At 45.3% G+C, this 25,176-nt stretch overlaps 1 protein-coding gene across 1 annotated transcript in view; it reads left to right on the top strand.

Moving 5' to 3' along the window:
• The window catches only part of LOC139554608 (C-type lectin domain family 4 member M-like), a 32,133-nt gene extending 10,014 nt beyond the window's left edge, over positions 1–22,119 (top strand). Inside the window, exons 5-6 of the mRNA XM_071367550.1 lie at positions 617–732; positions 21,339–22,119. Coding sequence (XP_071223651.1) covers positions 617–732; positions 21,339–21,489 — 267 coding nt within the window. The 3' untranslated portion in view covers positions 21,490–22,119. The remainder of the gene's footprint in view (positions 1–616; positions 733–21,338) is intronic.
• Positions 22,120–25,176: the final 3,057 nt, after the last annotated feature.

The raw sequence follows: 25,176 nt of genomic DNA, 5'->3' as shown, positions 1-25,176 counted from the left end.
GGTGGGAAACAGAGTGAGGGAAAGAGAGTAGAGGAGGAGGGATGTGGTGGATTAGACACTTGATTTTCTCAAATATCTGGCAAGGCTGGAAATAACCAATCAATAGGGAAGGTAAAGTCCAATGTCAACAAGAGAGTATTGGGGTTCATGATAATAGTCTAAACCAATTTCTCCTGCTAGAATGGAATAGTTGAGGGAATGTTCTTTAATCACGTCTCCTGTTATAGACGTCATCATTCACATCCCAATGTAATCTTGTCTCCTGTTATAGACGTCATCATTCACATCCCAATGTAATCTTGTCTCCTGTTATAGACGTCATCATTCACATCCCAATGTAATCTTGTCTCCTGTTATAGACGTCATCATTCACATCCCAATGTAATCTTGTCTCCTGTTATAGATGCCATCATTCACATCCCAATGTAATCATGTCTCCTGCTATAGACGTCATCATTCACATCCCAATGTAATCTTGTCTCCTGTTTATAGATGCCATCATTCACATCCCAATGTAATCATGTCTCCTGCTATAGACATTGTCACATTCCAATGTAATCATGTCTCCTGCTATAGACATTGTCACATCCCAATGTAATCATGTCTCCTGCTATAGACGTTTCTGTGGAACCAGTTACCTCGGGGCCACTGGAATGCCTACTGGTTTGGAATCAGTGACGAGACGACTGAGGCAGACTGGCTTTGGGTTGATGGAACCAAATTGGTCGGGGGGTAAGTTTTTGGCTTTGCTTGGGCTACAACAAAAATGTGGGCGGGTTTCGTGGATGCAGATTAAGGCCTCGATTCAATCAGATCAGGCGTTAACTGGCGATAGCAGACACCCGCACAGCGGGATGTTTTGGCGGAGTGTCAGAGGTAGAACTGCGTTGGAGCCGTCATATGGCTGCTCTTGCTATCATTGTCACAAGTCACACCCACCCTACTCACATTAGAAGTTCAGAGCGAGAAAGTGCAGGCTGTATAGAAATATTGACGCTCAAATTGAAAAATCCTGAAATAAAATAATAAGGATGTCTATCATCATAATGGAGGTGTAGATTACATCTCACATACTAGTGTTCCAACTTGTAAACAAGGCTGCATGGGATTTCTGTTCATGTGACTCCCTGCAGCCAATAGCAATGCCTGCTTTAGGTATAATGCCAGTGTCACGATCATCAAAGGGAGAGAGAGAGGACCAAGGCGCAGCGTGTGAAAAATACATCTTCTCTTTATTTAGAAGAAGAAAAACTAAACAAAACAACAAATAGACGAACGTGAAGCTATAAATGACTAAGTGCAAAAACATGCAACATAGACACAGACATAGACAATTACCCACAAATGCATGATGCCTATGGCTGCCTTAAATATGGCTCCCAATCAGAGACAAATGAAAGACATCTGTCTCTGATTGAGAACCACTCAGGCAACCATAGACATACCTGGAAACATTCACTCAACCATAGACATACCATATAACCACCCAAAACACAAACATTCCCCATGTCACACCCTGACCTAACTAAAATAATAAAGAAAACAAAGAATACTAAGGCCAGGGCGTGACAGCCAGGACAGCTAAAGCAGTTCCGACACCGCCAAAACAACCGCTATGCCGATGTCTGCTAAAGCGGATCTGGTTGAGTAGAGCCCTAAATCTACCCCAGGATTATATTGGATTCAATCAACACTAATTGATTGGCTTCATACACATCAAATCAAATCAAATCAAAAATCCAATTTATTTATATAGCCCTTCGTACATCAGCTGATATCTCAAAGTGCTGTACAGAAACCCAGCCTAAAACCCCAAACAGCAAGCAATGCAGGTGTAGAAGCACGGTGGCTAGGAAAAACTCCCTAGAAAGGCCAAAACCTAGGAAGAAACATAGAGAGGAACCAGGCTATGAGGGGTGGCCAGTCCTCTTCTGGCTGTGCCGGGTGAGATTATAACAGAACATGTCCAAGATGTTCAAATGTTCATAAATGACCAGCATGGTCAAATAATAATAATCACAGTAGTTGTCGAGGGTGTAGAAAGTCAGCACCTCAGAAGTAAATGTCAGTTGGCTTTTCATAGCCGATCATTAAGAGTATCTCTACCGCTCCTGCGGTCTCTAGAGAGTTGAAAACAGCAGGTCTGGGACAGGTAGCACGTCCGGTGAACAGGTCAGGGTTCCATAGCCGCAGGCAGAACAGTTGAAACTGGAGCAGCAGCACGGCCAAGTGAACTGGGGATAGCAAGGAGTCATCATGCCAGGTCGTCCTGAGGCATGGTCCTAGGGCTCAGGTCCTCCGAGAGAGAGAAAGAAAGAGAGAAAGAGAGAATTAGAGAGAGCATACTTAAATTCACACAGGACACCGGATAAGACAGGAGAAGTACTCCAGATATAACAAACTGACCCTAGCCCCCCGACACATAAACTACTACAGCATAAATACTGGAGGCTGAGACAGGAGGGGTCAGGAGACACTGTGGCCCCATCCGATGATAGCCCCGGACAGGGCCAAACAGGAAGGATATAACCCAACCACTTTGCCAAAGCACAGCCCCCACACCACTAGAGGGATATCTTCAACCACCAACTTACCATCCTGAGACAAGGCAGAGTATAGCCCACAAAGACCTCCGCCACAGCACATCCCAAGGGGGGGCGCCAACCCAGACAGGAAGATCACGTCAGTGACTCAACCCACTCAAGTGACGCACCCCTCCTAGAGACGGCATGAAAGAGCACCAGTAAGCCAATGACTCAGCCCCTGTAATAGAGTTAGAGGCAGAGAATCCCAGTGGAGAGAGGGGAACTGGCCAGGCAGAGACAACAAGGGCGGTTCGTTGCTCCCGAGCCTTTCCGTTCACCTTCACACTCCTGGGCCAGACTACACTCAATCATATGACCCACTGAAGAGATAAATCTTCAGTAAAAACTTAAAGGTTGAGACGGAGTCTGCGTCTCTCACATGGGTAGGCAGACCATTCCATAAAAATGGAGATCTATAGGAGAAAGCCCTGCCTCCAGCTGTTTGCTTAGAAATTCTAGGGACAATTAGGAGGCCTGCGTCTTGTGACCATAGCGTACGTGTAGGTATGTACGGCAGGACCAACTCGGAAAGATAGGTAGGAGCAAGCCCATGTAACGCTTTGTAGGTTAACAGTAAAACCTTGAAATCAGCCCCTGCCTTAACAGGAAGCCAGTGTAGGGAGGCTAGCACTGGAGTAATATGATACATTTTTTTGGTTCTAGTCAGGATTCTAGTAGCCGTATTTAGCACTAACTGAAGTTTATTTAGTGCGTTATCCGGGTAGCCGGAAAGTAGAGCATTGCAGTAGTCTAACCTAGAAGTAACAAAAGCATGGATAAATTTTTCTGCGTCATTTTTGGACAGAACATTTCTGATTTTTGCAATGTTACGTAGATGGAAGAAAGCTGTCCTTGAAACAGTCTTGATATGTTCGTCAAAAGAGAGATCAGGGTCAAGAGTAATGCCGAGGTCCTTCACAGTTTTATTTGAGACGACTTTACAACCATCAAGATTAATTGTCAGATTCAACAGAAGATCTCTTTGTTTCTTGGGACCTAGAACAAGCATCTCTGTTTTGTCCGAGTTTAAAAGTAGAAAGTTTTCAGCCATCCACTTCCTTATGTCTGAAACACAGGCTTCTAGCGAGGGCAATTTTGGGGCTTCACCATGTTTCATTGAAATGTACAGCTGTGTGTCATCCGCATAGCAGTGAAAGTTAACATTATGTTTTCGAATGACATCCCCAAGAGGTTGTCCGACAGATAAGATCTAAACCAGGCCAGAACTTGTCCGTGTAGACCAATTTGGGTTTCCGATCTCTCCAAAAGAATGTGGTGATCGATGGTATCAAAGGCAGCACGAAGGTCTAGTAGCACGAGGACAGATGCAGAGCCTCGGTCTGACGCCATTAAAAGGTAATTTACCACCTTCACAAGTGCAGTCTCAGTGCTATGATGGGGTCTAAAACCAGACTGAAGCATTTCGTATACATTGTTTTGTCTTCAGGAAGGCAGTGAGTTGCTGCGCAACAGTTTTTTCTAAAATGTTTGAGAGGAATGGAAGATTCAATATAGGCCGATAGTTTTTTATATTTTCTGGGTCATGGTTTGGCTTTTTCAAGAGAGGCTTTATTACTGCCACTTTTAGTGAGTTTGGTACACATCCGGTGGATAGAGAACCGTTTATTATGTTCAACATAGGAGGGCCAAGCACATGAAGCAGCTCTTTAAGTAGTTTAGTTGGAATAGGGTCCAGTATGCAGCTTGAAGGTTTAGAGGCCATGATTATTTTCATCATTGTGTCAGGAGATATAGTACTAAAACACTTAAGTGTCTCTCTTGATCCTAGGTCCTGGCAGAGTTGTGCAGACTCAGGACAGCTGAGCTTTGGAGGAATACACATTTAAAGAGGAGTCCGTAATTTGCTTTCTAATGATCATGATCTTTTCCTCAAAGAAGTTCATGAATTTATTACTGCTGAAGTGAAAGCCATCCTCACTTGGGGAATGCTGCTTTTTAGTTAGCTTTGCGACAGTATCAAAAAGAAATTTTGGATTGTTCTTATTTTCCTCAATTAAGTTGGAAAAATAGGATGATCGAGCAGCAGTGAGGGCTCTTCGATACTGCACGGTACTGTCTTCCCAAGCTAGTCGGAAGACTTCCAGTTTGGTGTGGCGCCATTTCCGTTCCAATTTTCTGGAAGCTTGCTTCAGAGCTCGGGTATTTTCTGTATACCAGGGAGCTAGTTTCTTATGACAAATGTTTTTAGATTTTAGGGGTGCAACTGCATCTAGGGTATTGCGCAAGGTTAAATTGAGTTCCTCAGTTAGGTGGTTAACTGATTTTTGTCCTCTGACGTCCTTGGGTAGGCAGAAGGAGTCTGGAAGGGCATCAAGGAATCTTTGTGTTGTCTGAGAATTTATAGCACGACTTTTGATGCTCCTTGGTTGGGGTCTGAGCAGATTATTTGTTGCGATTGCAAACGTAATAAAATGGTGGTCCGATAGTCCAGGATTATGAGGAAAAACATTAAGATCCACAACATTTATTCCATGGGACAAAACTAGGTCCAGAGTATGACTGTGGCAGTGAGTAGGTCCAGAGACATGTTGGACAAAACCCACTGAGTCGATGATGGCTCCGAAAGCCTTTTGGAGTGGGTCTGTGGACTTTTCCATGTGAATATTAAAATCACCAAAAATTTGAATATTATCTGCTATGACTACAAGGTCCCTGGGGACAAGGTCATACACATGGCCTATTATCCCTGGACTGTGGTGGCTCATTAGAAAAATATTGAATCACAGACCATAGGTCTGACTAAGCATGTAAACCACGATTAGGTGATGTTCATTAATCAATCAATCAATCAAATGTATTTCTAAAGCCCTTTTTACATCAGCAAATGTCACAAAGTGCTATACAGAAACCTAGCCTAAAACCTCCAACAGCAAGCAATGCAGATGTAGAATCACGATGGCTAGGAAAAACTCCCTAGAAAGGCAGGAACCTAGGAATAAACCTTGAGAGGAACCTGGCTCTGAGGGCTGGCCAGTCCTCTTCTGGCTGTGCCGGGTGGAGATTATAAGAGTACATGGCTATTAAGGCCAGATTGTTCTTCAAGATGTTCAAACATTCATAGATAACCAGCAGTGGTTGTAGAGGGTGCAACAGGTCAGTACCTCAGGAGTAAATTTCAGTTGGATTTTCATAGGCAAGCATTCAGAGATCGAAACAGCAGGTGTGGTAGAGAGAGAGAGAGTCGAAAACAGCAGGTCTGGGACAAGGTAGCACGTTCGGTGAACAGGTCAGGGTTCCATAGCCGCAGGCAGAACAGTTGAAACTGGAGCAGCAGCACGACCAGGTGAACTGGGGACAGCCAGGAGTTTTTTCTCATTGAGATAACGTCTCTTTTCCAAGAGAGACCTCCAATAGCAGCAGAGATAGACTATTGCAGCATAGATACTGGAGGCTGAGACAGGGGTGGGTTGGGGGACACTGTGGCCCCGTCTGACGATACCCCCGGACAGGACCAACCAGGCAGGATATAACCCCACCCACTTTGCCAAAGCACAGCCCCCACACCACTAGAGGGATATCAACAGACCACCAACTTACTACTCTGAGACAAGGCTGAGTATAGCCCACAGAGATCTCCTCCACCGCACAAGCCTGAAGGGGACGCAAAACCGGACAAGAAGATCTCGTCTGTGACTCAACCCACTCAAGTGATGCACCCCTCCTATGGACGGCATGGAAGAGCACTAGTAAGCAAGTGACTCAGCCCCCGTAATAGTGTCAGAGGCAGAGATTCCCAGTGGAGAAAGGGGAGCCGGCCAGGCAGAGACAGTAAGGGCAGTTCGTCGCTCCAGTGCCTTGCCGTTCACCTTTGCACCCCTACGTCAGACTACACTCAATCACAGGACCTACTGAAGAGTAGTAAAGACTTAAAGAGTTAAAGGTCGAGTCCGAGTCTGTGTCTCTCACATGGATAGGCAGACCATTCCATAAATATTGAGCTCTATAAGAGAAAGCCCATGCTTCTGATGATCATGATCTTTTCACTGAAGAAGTTCATGAATTCCTCACAGCTGAAGTGAAAGCCATCCTCTCATGTTGAACAGGTTGAACATTTCTGTCGGCTAGATGAGCGACAACGGCTGGGGGGGGGGGGGTTCTGTGCGCATAGTGTTCATGTTAATGTTACTACTTAGCTTTTTCGGCTGGTGAAGGTCCTGTAGAACCATGTCCAGATAAAGTGTCCGGGGTGAAAGTTGAATGAAAAAGTTGAGCGAAGAAAAAAAACTAAGACATTGGTAAATGTATTAAAAGTTCAAAACGAAAAGTTTGGCAGATAGCCAAGTAGCAACAAACAGCCCAACAGCACGGAGATAAGTCTGTAAATCAGGATTCAGCTACACCTGTTTAATTTGGGTCTGTGGCCCTAATATAATATGAGAACCTACTTTATCTTGTACAAATTAGCATATTAATGTAGTTTTTCAAATTTTTGTTGTTTACATAGTCCTATGTTTTCGCAGTTGGTACCTGTGATGCAAACAGCTTATGGCTCATTTGACTGTGTTTTTCATACCCAGGCGTGTGCTATTCTGTAGGCCCTACCCATTTGGTTGTCCATCATTACACGTCTGCAGTTGAGCACCTGCAATTTGCATTGATGGACAGGATCGCAATGGATGACTCCGCCTTTTTATATGCTGTAAATGTGACTTTTTGGTCTTATAGCTTTCTGACAAATTCATGTTTTGCCTTCTGTATGCTCTGAGTCATCCAGAAGATTACTAGAGAGTCTGTATACTGTTATGAGACTATCAACATGCTGCCTAAGGATCACAGCCTTAGAAAGATAGCTGGGATGCACCTATGGAACTTCTGGGCCAAGAATAGCCCCCCCCCACCCCAGCAACACTTTCATTCAAGATGAAATGTTCAATTTCAGTGGGTTTGTCAAATACTTGCAGCCCAACCCCTCCTCCCCAATGTTGTCAATGTTCTATATTTGCATTCTCATTTTGGGCTAATGTAACTTGCAGCTTATTAGACCTAGTTTCCTCATGTTCAATGCAAATGCGGCATTTGAGCTTCTAGAGATCTAATGACAAGATATCACTGCAAGCATAAACCGTGTCTTGTACTGCTCCTGCAGTTCTGACATCGGGATGGACAACCTGGCGTTTGTCCGAGTCAATGTGACTTTCATTGCAATCAGCGTATTTGCAAACGTATTTTTTGCCTTCTGCCTGCTCTGCCCTCAGCGAGGCAGAGGGGGACTCAAACAGCCTATGAAGACACTACTGGAATCTTTGGTTTGCTGCACCATTGTTTTCTTGGTCTCTGTTATTGCAATGACATATTTCCTCTTCACGGAACATCTGAAGCTGAGGCTTGCTGCTAATATGCTGGTGGAGTACACTTTCCCCACTAGTATGACAACCTCCGTTTGGCTGAATTTCTTCTACTACACCCAGATCGTCCCTGCTCAGCGAGCTCTCTTCACCTGGGTGAAGAGGAACATCAAAATCATCATTTACTGGGTCCTGTTTATCAACAGGGTCTTGTTTTTGATTGACATTTCTCTTCATATTCCAGCAATAGTTGATTTTGTTATGCTGGTGAATGAGGACCCAAAAGCGACTTAATAGAAGCAGAGTCTTTATTCCAGTCTTAAACAAAAAACGATACTCCTGGATATTATCTTAGGTAAATCCAAAACAGGAAAACTGAAATCCTCTCGTCAGTAGAGAGGAACGACTGGAGACGCGACCACAGACTGCAGGTCGCTTCGGGAAGGCACAGGCCGTAGCCGACATAGACACCTGCTCACACGCAGCATCTGAAGAAGGCAAAAACACGACAGGGCGGAACAAGGACACAGAACAGCAAACATCAAACAAGGATCCGACAAGGACAGAAGCGGAAAACAGAGGGAGAAATAGGGACTCTAATCAGAGGGCAAAATAGGGGACAGGTGTGAAAGAGTAAATGAGGTAGTTAGGAGAATGAGGAACAGCTGGGAGCAGGAACGGAACGATAGAGAGAGAGAGCGAGAGAGGGAGAGAGGGAGGGGGAGAGAGAGGGATAGAAAGAGGGAAAGAACCTAATAAGACCAGCAGAGGGAAACGAATAGAAGGGAAGCACAGGGACAAGACATGATAATCAATGACAAAACATGACAGTACCCCCCCACTCACCGAGCGCCTCCTGGCGCACTCGAGGAGGAACCCTGGCGGCAACGGAGGAAATCATCAATCAACGAACGGTCCAGCACGTCCCGAGATGGAACCCAACTCCTCTCCTCAGGACCGTAACCCTCCCAATCCACTAAGTACTGGTGACCACGTCCCCGAGAACGCATGTCCATGATCTTCCGTACCTTGTAAATAGGTGCGCCCTCGACAAGGACGGGGGGGGGGAGGGAAGACGAACGGGGGCGCGAAGAAAAGGCTTGACACAGGAGACATGGAAGACAGGGTGGACGCGACGAAGATGTCGCGGAAGAAGCAGTCGCACAGCGACAGGATTGACGACCTGAGAGACACGGAACGGACCAATGAACCGCGGAGTCAACTTGCGAGAAGCTGTCGTAAGGGGAAGGTTACGAGTGGAAAGCCACACTCTCTGACCGCGACAATACCTAGGACTCTTAATCCTACGTTTATTGGCGGCTCTCACAGTCTGCGCCCTGTAACGGCAAAGTGCAGACCTGACCCTCCTCCAGGTGCGCTCACAACGTTGGACAAAAGCCTGAGCGGAGGGAACGCTGGACTCGGCGAGCTGGGACGAGAACAGAGGAGGCTGGTACCCAAGACTACTCTGAAACGGAGATAGCCCGGTAGCAGACGAAGGAAGCGAGTTGTGAGCGTATTCTGCCCAGGGGAGCTGTTCTGCCCAAGACGCAGGGTTTCGAAAAGAAAGGCTGCGTAATATGCGACCAATCGACTGATTGGCCCTTTCTGCTTGACCGTTAGACTGGGGATGAAACCCGGAAGAGAGACTGACGGAAGCACCAATCAAACGACAGAACTCCCTCCAAAACTGTGACGTGAATTGCGGGCCTCTGTCTGAAACGGCGTCTAACGGGAGGCCATGAATTCTGAACACATTCTCAATGATGATTTGTGCCGTCTCCTTAGCGGAAGGAAGCTTAGCGAGGGGAATGAAATGTGCCGCCTTAGAGAACCTATCGACAACCGTAAGAATCACAGTCTTCCCCGCAGACGAAGGCAGACCGGTAATAAAGTCTAAGGCGATGTGAGACCATGGTCGAGAAGGAATGGGAAGCGGTCTGAGACGACCGGCAGGAGGAGAGTTACCTGACTTAGTCTGCGCGCAGTCCGAACAAGCAGCCACGAAACGGCGCGTGTCACGCTCCTGAGTAGGCCACCAAAACCGCTGGCGAATAGAAGCAAGCGTACCCCGAACGCCGGGGTGGCCAGCTAACTTGGCAGAGTGAGCCCACTGAAGAACAGCCAGACGAGTAGAGACAGGAACGAACAGAAGGTTACTAGGACAAGCGCGCGGCGACGCAGTGTGAGTGAGTGCTTGCTTTACCTGTCTCTCAATTCCCCAGACAGTCAACCCGACAACACGCCCTTCAGGGAGAATCCCCTCGGGGTCGGTAGAAGCCACAGAAGAACTAAAGAGACGGGATAAGGCATCAGGCTTGGTGTTCTTATTTCCCGGGCGATAAGAAATCACGAACTCGAAACGAGCGAAAAACAACGCCCAACGAGCTTGACGTGCATTAAGTCGTTTGGCAGAACGGATGTACTCAAGGTTCTTATGGTCAGTCCAAACGACAAAAGGGACGGTCGCCCCCTCCAACCACTGTCGCCATTCGCCTATGGCTAAGCGGATGGCGAGCAGTTCGCGGTTACCCACATCATAGTTGCGTTCCGATGGCGACAGGCGATGAGAAAAATAAGCGCAAGGATGGACCTTATCGTCAGAATGGAAGCGCTGGGACAGAATGGCTCCCACGCCCACCTCTGAAGCGTCAACCTCGACAATGAATTGTTTAGTGACGTCAGGAGTAACAAGGATAGGAGCGGATGTAAAACGCTTCTTGAGGAGATCAAAAGCTCCCTGGGCGGAACCGGACCACTTAAAGCACGTCTTGACAGAAGTCAGAGCTGTGAGAGGGGCAGCCACTTGACCGAAATTACGAATGAAACGCCGATAGAAATTAGCGAAACCGAGAAAGCGCTGCAACTCGACACGTGACTTAGGAACGGGCCAATCGCTGACAGCCTGGACCTTAGCGGGATCCATCTGAATGCCTTCAGCGGAAATAACAGAACCGAGAAATGTGACAGAGGAGACATGAAAGGCGCACTTCTCAGCCTTCACGTAGAGACAATTCTCTAAAAGGCGCTGGAGTACACGTCGAACGTGCTGAACATGAATCTCGAGTGACGGTGAAAAAATCAGGATATCGTCAAGGTAAACGAAAACAAAGATGTTCAGCATGTCTCTCAGTACATCATTAACTAATGCCTGAAAGACAGCTGGAGCATTAGCGAGACCGAACGGCAGAACCCGGTATTCAAAATGCCCTAACGGAGTGTTAAACGCCGTTTTCCACTCGTCCCCCTCTCTGATGCGCACGAGATGGTAAGCGTTACGAAGGTCCAACTTAGTAAAGAACCTGGCTCCCTGCAGAATCTCGAAGGCTGACGACATAAGGGGAAGCGGATAACGATTCTTAACCGTTATGTCATTCAGCCCTCGATAATCCACGCAGGGGCGCAGAGTACCGTCCTTCTTCTTAACAAAAAAAAACCCCGCTCCGGCGGGAGAGGAAGAAGGCACCACGGTACCGGCGTCGAGAGAAACAGACAGATAACCCTCGAGAGCCTTACGTTCGGGAGCCGACAGAGAGTATAGTCTACCCCGAGGGGGAGTGGTCCCCGGAAGGAGATCAATACAACAATCATACGACCGGTGAGGAGGAAGAGAGTTGGCTCTGGACCGACTGAAGACCGTGCGCAGATCATGATATTCCTCCGGCACTCCTGTCAAATCACCAGGTTCCTCCTGAGAAGAGGGGACAGAAGAAACAGGAGGGATAGCAGACATTAAACACTTCACATGACAAGAAACGTTCCAGGATAGGATAGAATTACTAGACCAATTAATAGAAGGATTATGACATACTAGCCAGGGATGACCCAAAACAACAGGTGTAAAAGGTGAACGAAAAATCAAAAAGGAAATGGTCTCACTGTGGTTACCAGATACTGTGAGGGTTAAAGGTAGTGTCTCACATCTGATACTGGGGAGAAGACTACCATCTAAGGCGAACATGGGCGTGGGCTTCCCTAACTGTCTGAGAGGAATGTCATGTTTCCGAGCCCATGCTTGGTCCATAAAACAACCCTCAGCCCCAGAGTCTATCAAGGCACTGCAGGAAGCAGCCGAACCGGTCCAGCGTAGATGGACCGACAAGGTAGTACAGGATCTTGATGGAGAGACCTGAGTAGTAGCGCTCACCAGTAGCCCTCCGCTTACTGATGAGCTCTGGCTTTTACTGGACATGACATGACAAAATGTCCAGCAGAACCGCAATAGAGGCAAAGGCGGTTGGTGATTCTCCGTTCCCTCTCCTTAGTCGAGATGCGAATACCTCCCAGCTGCATGGGCTCAGTCTCTGAGCCGGTGGGAGGAGATGGTTGAGATGCGGAGAGGGGGAACACCGTTAACGCGAGCTCTCTTCCACGAGCTCGGTGACGAAGATCTACCCGTCGTTCTATGCGGATGGCGAGTGCAATCAAAGAGTCCACGCTGGAAGGAACCTCCCGGGAGAGAATCTCATCCTTAACCTCAGCGTGGAGTCCCTCCAGAAAACGAGCGAGCAACGCCGGCTCGTTCCAGTCACTGGAGGCAGCAAGAGTGCGAAACTCTATAGAGTAATCCGTTATGGATCGATCACCTTGACATAGGGAAGCCAGGGCCCTGGAAGCCTCCTTCCCAAAAACTGAACGATCAAAAACCCGTATCATCTCCTCTTTAAAGTTCTGATAATCGTTAGAACACTCAGCCCTTGCCTCCCAGATAGCTGTGCCCCACTCCCGAGCCCGACCAGTAAGGAGTGATATGACGTAAGCGATCCGAGCTCTCTCTCTTGAGTACGTGTTGGGCTGGAGAGAGAACACAATATCACACTGGGTGAGAAAGGAGCGACACTCAGTGGGCTGCCCAGAGTAACATGGTGGGTTATTAACCCTAGGTTCCGGAGACTCGGAAGACCAGGAAGTAGCTGGTGGCACGAGACGAAGACTCTGAAACTGTCCTGAGAGGTCGGAGACCTGAGCGGCCAGGGTCTCAACGGCATGACGAGCAGCAGACAATTCCTGCTCGTGTCTGCCGAGCATTGCTCCCTGGAACTCGACGGCAGTGTTGCGAGAATCCGTAGTCGCTGGGTCCATTCTTGGTCGGATCCTTCTGTTATGCTGGTGAATGAGGACCCAAAAGCGACTTAATAGAAACAGAGTCTTTATTCCAGTCTTAAACAAAAAACGATACTCCTGGATATTATCTTAGGTAAATCCAAAACAGGAAAACTGAAATCCTCTCGTCAGTAGAGAGGAACGACTGGAGACGCGACCACAGACTGCAGGTCGCTTCGGGAAGGCACAGGCCGTAGCCGACATAGACACCTGCTCACACGCAGCATCTGAAGAAGGCAAAAACACGACAGGGCGGAACAAGGACACAGAACAGCAAACATCAAACAAGGATCCGACAAGGACAGAAGCGGAAAACAGAGGGAGAAATAGGGACTCTAATCAGAGGGCAAAATAGGGGACAGGTGTGAAAGAGTAAATGAGGTAGTTAGGAGAATGAGGAACAGCTGGGAGCAGGAACGGAACGATAGAGAGAGAGAGCGAGAGAGGGAGAGAGGGAGGGGGAGAGAGAGGGATAGAAAGAGGGAAAGAACCTAATAAGACCAGCAGAGGGAAACGAATAGAAGGGAAGCACAGGGACAAGACATGATAATCAATGACAAAACATGACAGATTTACTCAACAATGTCTCTGGAAATGCTAACAGCACGTACACATCAATGAACAGCACTTACACATCAGTGAACAGCACCGCGCCTGCCTCTCCAAATGCCCTGTTCTACACTGAGAGGACACGTCTTGTTTTGAAAATTCTATACATCTTTTTTGGACTCTGTGTGGTAGTTGGGTCGAGCTGTGCCACTGTGCGCTACCTGCACAGACACATGAAGAGCATGAAAGAGAGCGGCAGCCCCTTCTCCTCGCCCAGTCTGCGCAGTCAGATGAGGGCCACCATTACTGGGATCCTGCAGGGAATTCTCTACGTCATTTGCTTTCTGTGGCTCATCTTTTATATCTTCAAGGACTTTTTCTTTCCAACTTTTGACAATAATAGAAATATCTTCTACACAGTCCTCTCTCTGTACACGTTCGGCACCACTGTAAACCTGGGTATTGGTCAGTCTGTTTTCAGACAGAGGGCTGCTGATATTTGTCTCAAGGCTCAACAGGCTGTAAGGTTGTCAAAGTTGTGTGGATGAAACAATCAATCAGGTGTGTGACATCGAGACTTATGCATTGGTATATTGAAACGTGTAATGCTGTGTTGAGTTAAATAGTCTACCCCAGGATTATATTGATATATAGATATAATCAATGCTAATAATAATAATTTGGCTTCATAGACATGGCTTAAATGATTTAAGATTCAATAGTTTACCAACAAAGTTCTTGTTTTATGAACCAGAATTAAGCCTTCAACTGTAAGCCTTCACCTGGATTTATTTAAACTGGGTCTGTGAAACTGGCCCATAATGTAGTTGGCTATAATCTTTTACAAATTAGTCATTATACTGTATTCATTTAAAAAATATATATATTTATACTTTTTTCAGTTTTTCGTTCATTCTGTGGTCCACCGTAGCTCATTTGGTAGAGAATGGCACTTGCAACGCTAGTAGGTTTGAATTCCGGGACCACCTTAAAATGTATGCACACATGACTGTAAGTCGCTTTGGATAAAGGTATCTGCTAAACGGTATATGTTATTATTAGATTTATGTTTCTACATTATGTTTTCCATTTGTATCTGAGATACAAATACATTATGGTACATTTGACTGTGTTTTTCATCAGGCGTGTGATATTCCTATTTGTTTTTCCGTCCACTTAACCTATTAACCTTAAGTGGACTATGATAATGGATTTTAAATAGTAATAGATGATATATAATCTGTTTAGTACATAATACAGTATGAAGATTACTAAAATGGATAACTATACCAAGATGGATAACTAATTGACTATACTTAAAATAAACTTGTGAAATGTATGACTGTGCTTTTTGTGCCCCATAAAGAAATAATAGAAAACAGAAAAATAACTAAAATGTGTAACCCAATGGATCTACATGCAGGATAAATAGGCTATTACAAACTACTGTTCGGACCCTAGAAATAAAATGACTTCCTGCTTTACTCCTATGGGTACACAGAATATGGCCACCGGTCCACCCATCACAGAGCATTGACTTGAATGGCAATGACCATTCTAGTTGTTCTATTTCTATGGGTTCTATAGCTCAGGTAGAGAGAAAAAGAGAAGGCTGCGGCTCCGGATACATATAACCGCCTTGTACCTCCCCCGCCCCGCCCCCCTGAATCCCCTTGAAAGATCTGTATCACGTTTCGCGCATGTCTTTCTTTACCTCTACTTTACACATGCATTTTTTTTGTGGTCACCCTCCCTTCACATTTCTCACTGTCAATCGTGTATGATAATTCTCGAAGCTTTACCAGTGGAACGTCCATGCAGCATCTGCACGCCAAACCATTTGATTTCAAATGATACTCTTCTTAGTTATGTACAGTGTTGTTTCGAATTGTCACGATTGTCGTCGGGAGAAGGAGAGGAGGACCAATTTTAATAAACAACTGAACACTGAACAAAACAACAAAAACGACAAACGAACAGTCCTGTAAGGTGACGAAAAACACTAAACAGAAAATAACCACCCACAAACAAAAGTGGGAAAACAGGCTACCTAAGTATGGCTCTCAATCAGAGACAACGACCTCTGATTGAGAACCATACCAGGCCAAACACATAGAAATAGAAAACCTAGACCTACAACATAGAATACCCATCCACATCACACCCTGACCAAACTAAAAATAGAAACATACAAAGCAATCTACGGTCAGGGCGTGACAGTACCCCCCCCAAAGGTGCGGACTCCGGCTGCAAAACCTGAACCAATAGGGGAGGGTCTGGGTGGGCATTTCACCGCGGTGGCGGCTCTGGTGCGGGACGTGGACCCCGCTCCACCTTAGTCTTGGCCCACTTAGGTGGTGCCTCTGCAGCAGGGACCCTTACCGCCGACCCCGGACCAGGGACCCTCGCAGCGGGGGGACTCTGGCTGCTCCGGACAGGAGGGAGACTCTGGCTGCTCCTGACTGAAGCCCGTCGCTGGAGGCTCCGGACTAGAGGGCGTCGCTGGAGGCTCCAGACTAGAGGGCGACGCTGGAGGCTCCGGACTAGAGGGCGACGCTGGAGGCTGCGGACTAGTGGGCGACGCTGGAAGCTCCGGACTAGAGGGCGTCGCTGGAGGCTCCAGACTAGAGGGCGACGCTGGAGGCTCCGGACTAGAGGGCGTCGCTGGAGGCTCCGGACTGACGTGCCATGGATCATCACTGGAGGCTTCGTGCCATGGATCATCACTGGAGGCTTCGTGCCATGGATCATCACTGGAGGCTTCATGCCATGGATCATCACTGGAGGTTTCTTGCCATGGATCATCACAGGAGGCTTCGTGCCATGGATCATCACTGGATGCTTCGTGCCATGGATCATCACTGGATTGGAGATACACACAGGAGGCCTGGCTCTGGGAGAAGGCACAGGACTCACTAGGCTAGGGAGACATGCAGGAGGGTTAGAGCTTAGCACATGCACAGAACTCACCAGGCTGGGGAGACATGCAGGAGGCCTTGTCCTTTGCCGAGGCACCGGATGCACTGGACTGTGGAGGCGCACTGGCGGTCTCGAGCGCAGAGCTAGCACCACTCCTCCTGGCTGGATCCCCCTGTAGCCCGGCAAGTGCGGGGAGTTGGAACAAGCCGCACTGGGCTGTGCTGGTGAACTGGGGACACCGTGCGTAGGGCTGGTGCAGTATACCCCGGGCCGAGGAGACGTACTGGAGACCAGATGCGCTGAGCCGGCATCATCCCTCCTGGCTCGATGCCCACTCTAGCCCGGCCGATTCGAGGAGCTGCGATGTAGCGCACCGGGCTATGCGTGCGCACTGGGGACACCTTGCGCTTCCCCGCATAACACGGTGCCTGCCCAGTCACTCTCTCGCCACGGTAAGCACGGGGAGTTGGCTCAGGTGTCCTACCTGAGTCCGCCAATCTCCCCGTGTGCACCCCCCAAAAACATTCTGGGGCTGCCTCTCGTGCACTTTTCCTCGAGCCAACTCCTCGTAGCGTCGCCGCTCCGCTCTAGCTGCCTCCAGCTCCTCTTTCGGACGGCGATACTCCCCCGGCTGTGCCCAGGGTCCTTTGCCGTCCAAGATTTCCTCCCATGTCCAGGAGTCCATTCCACCACGCTGCTTGGTCCCTTGTTGGTGGGTGGTTCTGTCACGATTGTCGTCGGGAGAAGGAGAAGAGGACCAAGGTGCAGCGTGATAAGTGTTCATTATTTTAATAAACAACTGAACACTGAACAAAACAGCAAAAACGACAAACGAACAGTCCTGTAAGGTGACGAAAAACACTAAACAGAAAATAACCACCCACAAACAAAAGTGGGAAAACAGGCTACCTAAGTATGGCTCTCAATCAGAGACAACGATAGACAGCTGCCTCTGATTGAGAACCATACCAGGCCAAACACATAGAAATAGAAAACCTAGACCTACAACATAGAATACCCACCCACATCACACCCTGACCAAACTAAAAATAGAAACATACAAAGCAATCTACGGTCAGGGCGTGACACGAATTCTGTACAGTGAGCAAATTTTTTAGCAGATAGTGTTAACAAACTATAGCATACCTGTGTTTTGTTTCAATCAAAACAGATATTTTGCCTAGTGGTGCACGCTGTTTAGTTGTGGCCGCATGAGACAAAAATGGTTGATATGCTTCAGTTTGCTGCCATATGACTGGTTTCACATTTGTCTCCAGCGATCATAAGGTGAAATAGATCAAAAACAATTATAATTTATATTTACAATCACCTTATCCAAACGACTTACTAATTTACCTAGCTCCTATCAATAGCTCAGCCTCTTATCAATTTGTAAATTACAGTTCATGGAGAATTGTTATTTCTATCATAAAAAATAAAGTTGCACCGCATGGGACCAACAGGTTATTTAACGTTATTCATTGTTTAATTGAGTGTAAAGGGGGTGGAGTTACGAGGGAATTAAGTAGACACACCTCCGCCACATCTTCATTTCTTTGATCTCCACCCCAAGCGAATAGCGAGTGAATAGTTTCTAGTTGTATTAGTCATATGTATGGGATAGGCATGGTGTACATCCTCCAAGGAAATGTCTTACTAGCAGGTTCTTTCTCGACAATGCAGCAATAAGAAATAATAAAAGATGAGAATAGAAACATAAAGTAAATGGCAGTAGAATAGAATACACATTTTAGCAAGGGTATAATTTATAGTCCAATATTTACATGTGTATTGGGAGATGGGGGGGGGGGCAAGTGTTATTGTCGTGCTTAAATTCAAGGTCAGAATACACAAGAAAAAATTGCATCAAAGGGGAATTACGTTCCATTTACGCTCGCAAGTAGAGCATCCTGCACATGCGCAGAGGCTTTGGGACCTTTAGTCCCCGGAAAGAAAGGTCCAGAAAATATGGATCTGCAGCCACTCCGAAAACAGAAACAGCTACTAACTTACTATAGCTTGTTGTCACCCTAGATCTAGTTCATATGGACACTGACCTCTGGGGCTGTGTGATCAGGCAGCAACAGTATTGATCTTCAGTAATATAGGACAGTCTGTGTATACACACATTTACTGGTATGTTTTGGTATGCATACTTTGAAAGAGAACCTTTCCCCTTTGGCCCAGTTTCCCTTCCTCATGGGGCCATAACATCCCTTGTTTTCTCCAAGTTCTTCTTCCCTCCTTCAAATTTTTGTCAGTCTGGTCGTCATCATATGATCTCTCTTCCTCATTCTTAATGTGTTTTCTAAGGATATCATTTTTTGTGTTGCTTCAGATTACCTTCTCCTTCCTCTTTTTTGCTTATCTTATCCTCCTTCCCATTCTTCAGCATTTCTTCCTTTTATTCTTCCTCTTCTTAATATATATATATTTTTTTTACATATTCCACTGCTTCGTCTTTCCTTACTACTGCTGCAATTAAGACGGCAGTGACAGAGTGAAGAATATGGTACATTATTGTACATGATGCAAGGGTTTTTATCTAACCTTTCTTTATAGCGGTTTGTCTCATTGAGACAAAGAGAGACCTGTAGAGGCACTGCAGATGATCCAGTTCAGTAGCGCACACAAATGGCCAACAGCTATTCTAGTGAAACAACACGCACACACATAAATATATACAGTTGAAGTCGGAGGTTTACATACACCTTAGCCAAATACATTTAAACTCAGTTTTTCACAATCCCTGACATTTAATCCTAGTAAAAAATGTCCTGTCTTAGGTCAGTTAGGATCACCACTTTATTTTAAGAATGTGAAATGTCAGAATAATAGTAGAGAGAATTATATATTTCAGCTTTTATTTCTTTCATCACATTCCCAGTGGATCAGAAGTTTACATACACTCAATTAGTATTTGGTAGCATTGCCTTTAAATTGTTTAACTTGGGTCAAACGTTTCGGGTAGTCTTCCACAAGCTTCCCACAATGAGTTGGGTGAATGTTAGCCCATTCCTCCTGACAGAGCTGGTGTAACTGAGTCAGGTTTGTAGGCCTCCTTGCTCGCACACGCTTTTTCAGTTCTGCCGACAAGTTTTATATAGGATTGAGGTCAGGGCTTTCTGATGGCCACTCCAATACCTTGACTTTGTTGTCCTTAAGCCATTTTGCCACAACTTTGGAAGTATGCTTGGGGTCATTGTCCATTAGGAAGACCCATTTGCGACCAAGCTTTAACTTCCTGACTGATGTCTTGAGATGTTGCTTCAATATATCCACATAATTTTCCTGCCTCATGATGCCATCTATTTTGTGAAGTGCACCAGTCCCTCCTGCAGCAAAGCACCCCCACAACATGATGCTGCCACCCCCATGCTTCACGGTTGGGATGGTGTTCTTCGGCTTGCAAGCTTTCCCATTTTTCCTCCAAACATAACAATGGTCATTATGGCTAAACAGTTCTATTTTTGTTTCATCAGACCAGAGGACATTTCTCCAAAAAGTACGATCTTTGTCCCCATGTGCAGTTGCAAACCGTAGTCTGGCTTTTTTATGGCGGTTTTGGAGCAGTGGCTTCTTCCTTGCTGAGCGGCCATTCAGGTTATGTCAATTTAGGACTCGTTTTTACTGTGGAAATAGATACTTTTGTACCCGTTTCCTCCAGCATCTTCATAGTGTCCTTTGCTGTTGTTCTGGGATTGATTTGCACTTTTTGCACCAAAGTACGTTCATCTCTGGGAGACAGAGCGCGTCTCCTTCCTGAGCGGTATGACGGCTGCGTAGTCCCATGGTGTTTATACTTGCGTACTATTGTTTGTACAGATGGACGTGGTACCTTCAGGCGTTCGGAAATTGCTCCCAAGGATGAACCAGACTTGTGGAGGTCTACAATTTATTTTCTGAGGTCTTGGCTGATTTCTTTTGATTTTCCCATGATGTCAAGCAAAGAGGCAATGAGTTTGAAGGTAGGCCTTGAAATACATCCACAGGTACACCTCCAATTGACTCAAATTATGTCAATTAGCCTATCAGAAGCTTCTGAAGCCATGACATCATTTTCGGTAATTTTCCAAGCTGTTTAAAGGCACAGTCAACTTAGTGTATGTAAACTTCTGACCCACTGGAATTGTGATACAGTGAATTATAAGTGAAATAATCTGTCTGTAAACAATTGTTGGAAAAATTACTTGTGTCATGCACAAAGTAGATGTCCTAACCGACTTGACAAAACTATAGTTTGTTAACAAGAAATTTGTGGAGTGGTTGAAGAACATTAGCATTTCTTGGCAATTTCTCGCATGGAATAGCCTTCATTTCTCAGAACAAGAGTAGACTGACGAGTTTCAGAAGGAAGTCCTTTGTTTCTTGCCATTTTGAGCCTATAATCGAACCCACAAATGCTGATGCTCCAGATACTCAACTAGTCTAAAGAAGGACAGTTTTATTGCTTCTTTAATCAGTACAACAGTTTTCAGCTGTGCTAACATAATTGCAAAAGGGTTTTCTAATGATCAATTAACCTTTCAAAATGATAAACTTGGATTAGCTAACACAACGTGCCATTGGAACACAGGAGTGATGGTTGCTGATAATGGGCCTATGTAGATATTCCATGTAAAATCTGCTGTTTCCAGCTACAATAGTCATTTACAACATTAGCAATGTCTACACTGTATGTCTGATCAATTTGATGTTATTTTAATGGACAAAAAAATTGCTTTTCTTTCAATAACAAGGACGTTTCTAAGTGACCCCAAACTTTTGAACGGTAGTGTATATATGTTGTTTGTATATGATATACATTATACCAAGAGATGTTTGGTTGAATTTGTGTGTTTTTTAAAATAATGAAACCATTTTTCTCCCTGTGTAGCTTTTGGGAGGAGGGTGAGCCCAACAACCACATTGACGAAGACTGTGGCTACATCGTGAAGACGCGCAAGCTGGAGCGCAAGGCGGTGAGCAGCTGGATCGACGCCCCATGCACCATGTACTTGCCCTTCATCTGTGAGATAGAGATGTAGGCCTATGCTCCTGCTACTTAGAGATAAGTAGTTACCAGACTCGTGTTGGATCCAGAATTCCTTCCTGTTAATGTCCATAGTGATAGACCAGTGATGACCAACCCTTCACCTGCAAAGCTACTGGGTAGTCAGGTTTTTGCTCCAACCCTGCTCTAACACATCTGTTTCAGCTAACCAAGGTTCGGATGAGCAGCTGATTAGTAGAATCAGGTGTATTAGAGCAGGGCAAGAGCAAAACCTTGCAGGACCTGTAGCTCTTCAGGAGGATGGTTGGCCACCCCTGTCGTAGACTTTGGTAGACCTTTACAGCATTACCAGGTCTGAAGGACAATGCTTTACTTTACTAGTATCCGCTTTCATTTGCTTTTTCAATTACAATTTTACTCCAGGAGGATCTTATATAGTTACTATTGTGTCATTGAAGTGGTCACCAAAGTTCAAAATCCTTCTAAAGCAATGTCTGTCAATCAATGCTCATGTTATTTAGATTCATAGAAGAAGAAAACATTTATATATATAAAAAATTATTTAATATAAATGTTTTTCATAAAACAGATGATCAAATGATCTATTCATAACAATGCAAATACATTGATTGGTTTTGTCAATAAAAATGTTGGAAATGGAAAATAGTTATAAGCCTATTTACTATGACATTATGTTGGACGACACATTTTTACTTCTAGTGGTTACGGTTAGTATTGGGAAAGGATCATCCAGTCTATGGTAATCTGCCTAGACCGACGCGGTTATAGAGTGTGTCCTTTTTCAGTGTTGTTCTCTAGGTGATTAGTGTTTGGGGCTGTCAATTGCCAAAGGAAATAACAGAATAGGTGTTATATAGGTGTACAGTTAGCGTATAAGTTACTCGTTTGCTAAATGATTGCTTTGCCTCACCTATTTACATGTGGGGTGTTGTGCTATTTGAATACTGTGGAGTGAAATCATTCTAGAAAAATGGTACAAGATTTAGGACAATCTACCACGATTTTGAAGCTTTTTGGCTTATTGGGCTTTCAGAATTATTACAGGTAATTCAAAAACTGAATTACTTTGCTGTTACGATGAAAAGCATACACTGCCGGTCTACATTGTAGAATAATAGTGAAGACATCACAACTATGAAATAACACATATGGAATCAAGTAGTAACCAAAAAAGTATTAAACAAATCAAAATATATTTTATATTTGAGATTCTTCAAATAGCCACCCTTTGCTTTGCCTTGATGACAGCTTTGCACACTCGTGGCATTCTCTCAACCAGCTTCACCTGGAATGCTTTTCCAACAGTCTTGAAGGAGTTCCCACATATGCTGAGTATTGTTGGCTGCTTTTCCTTCACTCTGCGATCCGAATCAAGCCAAACCATCTCAATTGGGTTGAGGTTGGGTGATTGTGGAGGCCAGGTCATCTGATGCAGCACTCCATCACTCTCCTTGGTAAAATAGCCCTTACACAGCCTGAAGGTGGGTCATTGTCCTGTTGTCCAGTTGAAAAACAAATGATAGTCCCACTACGCCAAAACCAGATGGGATGGCATATCGCTGCAGATTGCTGTGGTAGCCATGCTGGTTAAGTGTGCCTTGAATTCTAAATAAATCACACATAGTGTCACCAGCAAAGCACCCCCACACCATAACACCTCCTCCATGCTTTACGGTGGGAAATACACATGCGGGGATCATCCGTTCACCCACACCACGTCTCACAAAGACATGGCGGTTGAAACCAAAAATCTCCAATTTGGACTCCACACCAAATGACAAATTTCCATTTGTCACATGCGCCGAACACAGCAGGCATAGACCTTACAGTGAAATGCTTACTTAATGCTTAATTATATCCCTCAAATATCCAATTTATGGTGGCCAATATTGGCAGCTATTGTGAGGCTACCCTCATGTCTCTGAAAGGATGTTTCCTGGTCGTAAAAAGCATGCAGTTACTTTCTGTATAACTCTGATGACGTCACTGGAAATGGATAGTTCTGTTTTACAGTCCCTTGAAAACGGCACGTAGTTGTCAAGGGCTTTAAAGGAGCTGGTGGGTCTCCTTGCCCCCAGGCAGGGAAATTGAACGCTTTGCACCTTATTGTGACGTTTTATTCATAACAACCTGTAATCAGATCAGATTGTGATGTCATGATCTATGCATAAAACTCCAACAGGCTGAAAATCCATATATACACTGCTCAAAAAAATAAAGGGAACACTTAAACAACACAATGTAACTCCAAGTCAATCACACTTCTGTGAAATCAAACTGTCCACTTAGGAAGCAACACTGATTGACAATAAATTTCACATGCTGTTGTGCAAATGGAATAGACAAAAGGTGGAAATTAAAGGCAATTAGCAAGACACCTTCAATAAAGGAGTGATTCTGCAGGTGGTGACCACAGACCACTTCTCAGTTCCTATGCTTCCTGGCTGATGTTTTGGTCACTTTTGAATGCTGGTGGTGCTTTCACTCTAGTGGTAGCATGAGACGGAGTCTACAACCCACACAAGTGGCTCAGGTAGTGCAGCTCATCCAGGATGGCACATCAATGCGAGCTGTGGCAAGAAGGTTTGCTGTGTCTGTCAGCGTAGTGTCCAGAGCATGGAGGCGCTACCAGGAGACAGGCCAGTACATCAGGAGACGTGGAGGAGGCCGTAGGAGGGCAACAACCCAGCAGCAGGACCGCTACCTCCGCCTTTGAGCAGGAGGAGCACTGCCAGAGCCTTGCAAAATGACCTCCAGCAGGCCACAAATGTGCATGTGTCAGCAGTGTATATATTATTTTTTTTCACAAAAAGGGCATTATCATCATTTTCAAAATGTCAGTGATATTTCAACCACATAGTGTAGAAATGTCATTAAAAAAACTGGAAAAAAAAGTTTTTTTACTTTAGGTATTATTCTATTCCTTATACATTATTAATGTTAATATGACACCACATGACAGATATTTGGATTGTTATTCAGAATGTCTTGAAGTAACGTCAGTCACAGGTGTGAAATGGCCCATTATAAAGACCAAAAGGTGGGACACAGAACTGCTCCACTCCCTGTAATACACATTTCCAAAAGTCCTCTCAAAACAGATATGGTTCGTATAGCACTTTACGACACAGTATACTGAACACTATCATACCAGCATAATAGCTAAGTTAATATTTTACAACAATATATTTAATACTAGTAAATGTTTGCCGAATACTCACTGTTGGACTGTTCTGCATGAAGTGCTGCCCTGAAAACATGGACCATGACAGTATTAGACCTACGACCTACATCAGCCTGGCTGTGTACTTTGTCAGCTTCTGCCCAGATAAATGTGAAACTGCCTCAGTAGCAGTAGGTGAAATGGCAGTATTGGCATGGGGAGAGATACTGGGTTAGAGTCAATCTGCAAACTAACACTTTCCCTCGACCTTCCGTCCTGAGGCCTACTTAACACTGTGGCTGGCATCATACTAGTAATATAACATGGCATAAGCTCTCAATAGACATGATAGCTTCAGACAGACAGCTTCAGAGAGACGGAGAGAGAGAGACGTGAAACGGAGAAATAGGCACACACCCCTTTCATACACAGACCACAATCCCACATATTTACCATGCGTGCATTTTTATACGAGCTTGTTGGTATATCTGATAGGGATAGGGGGTAAGTAACATTGGAAAATAAAAGCCACCTCAA

Source organism: Salvelinus alpinus, chromosome 26 (genome assembly GCF_045679555.1).
Source record: "Salvelinus alpinus chromosome 26, SLU_Salpinus.1, whole genome shotgun sequence".
In the NCBI taxonomy this organism is placed as follows: Eukaryota; Metazoa; Chordata; class Actinopteri; order Salmoniformes; family Salmonidae; genus Salvelinus; species Salvelinus alpinus.
This window is presented reverse-complemented; position numbering and strand designations above follow the sequence as displayed.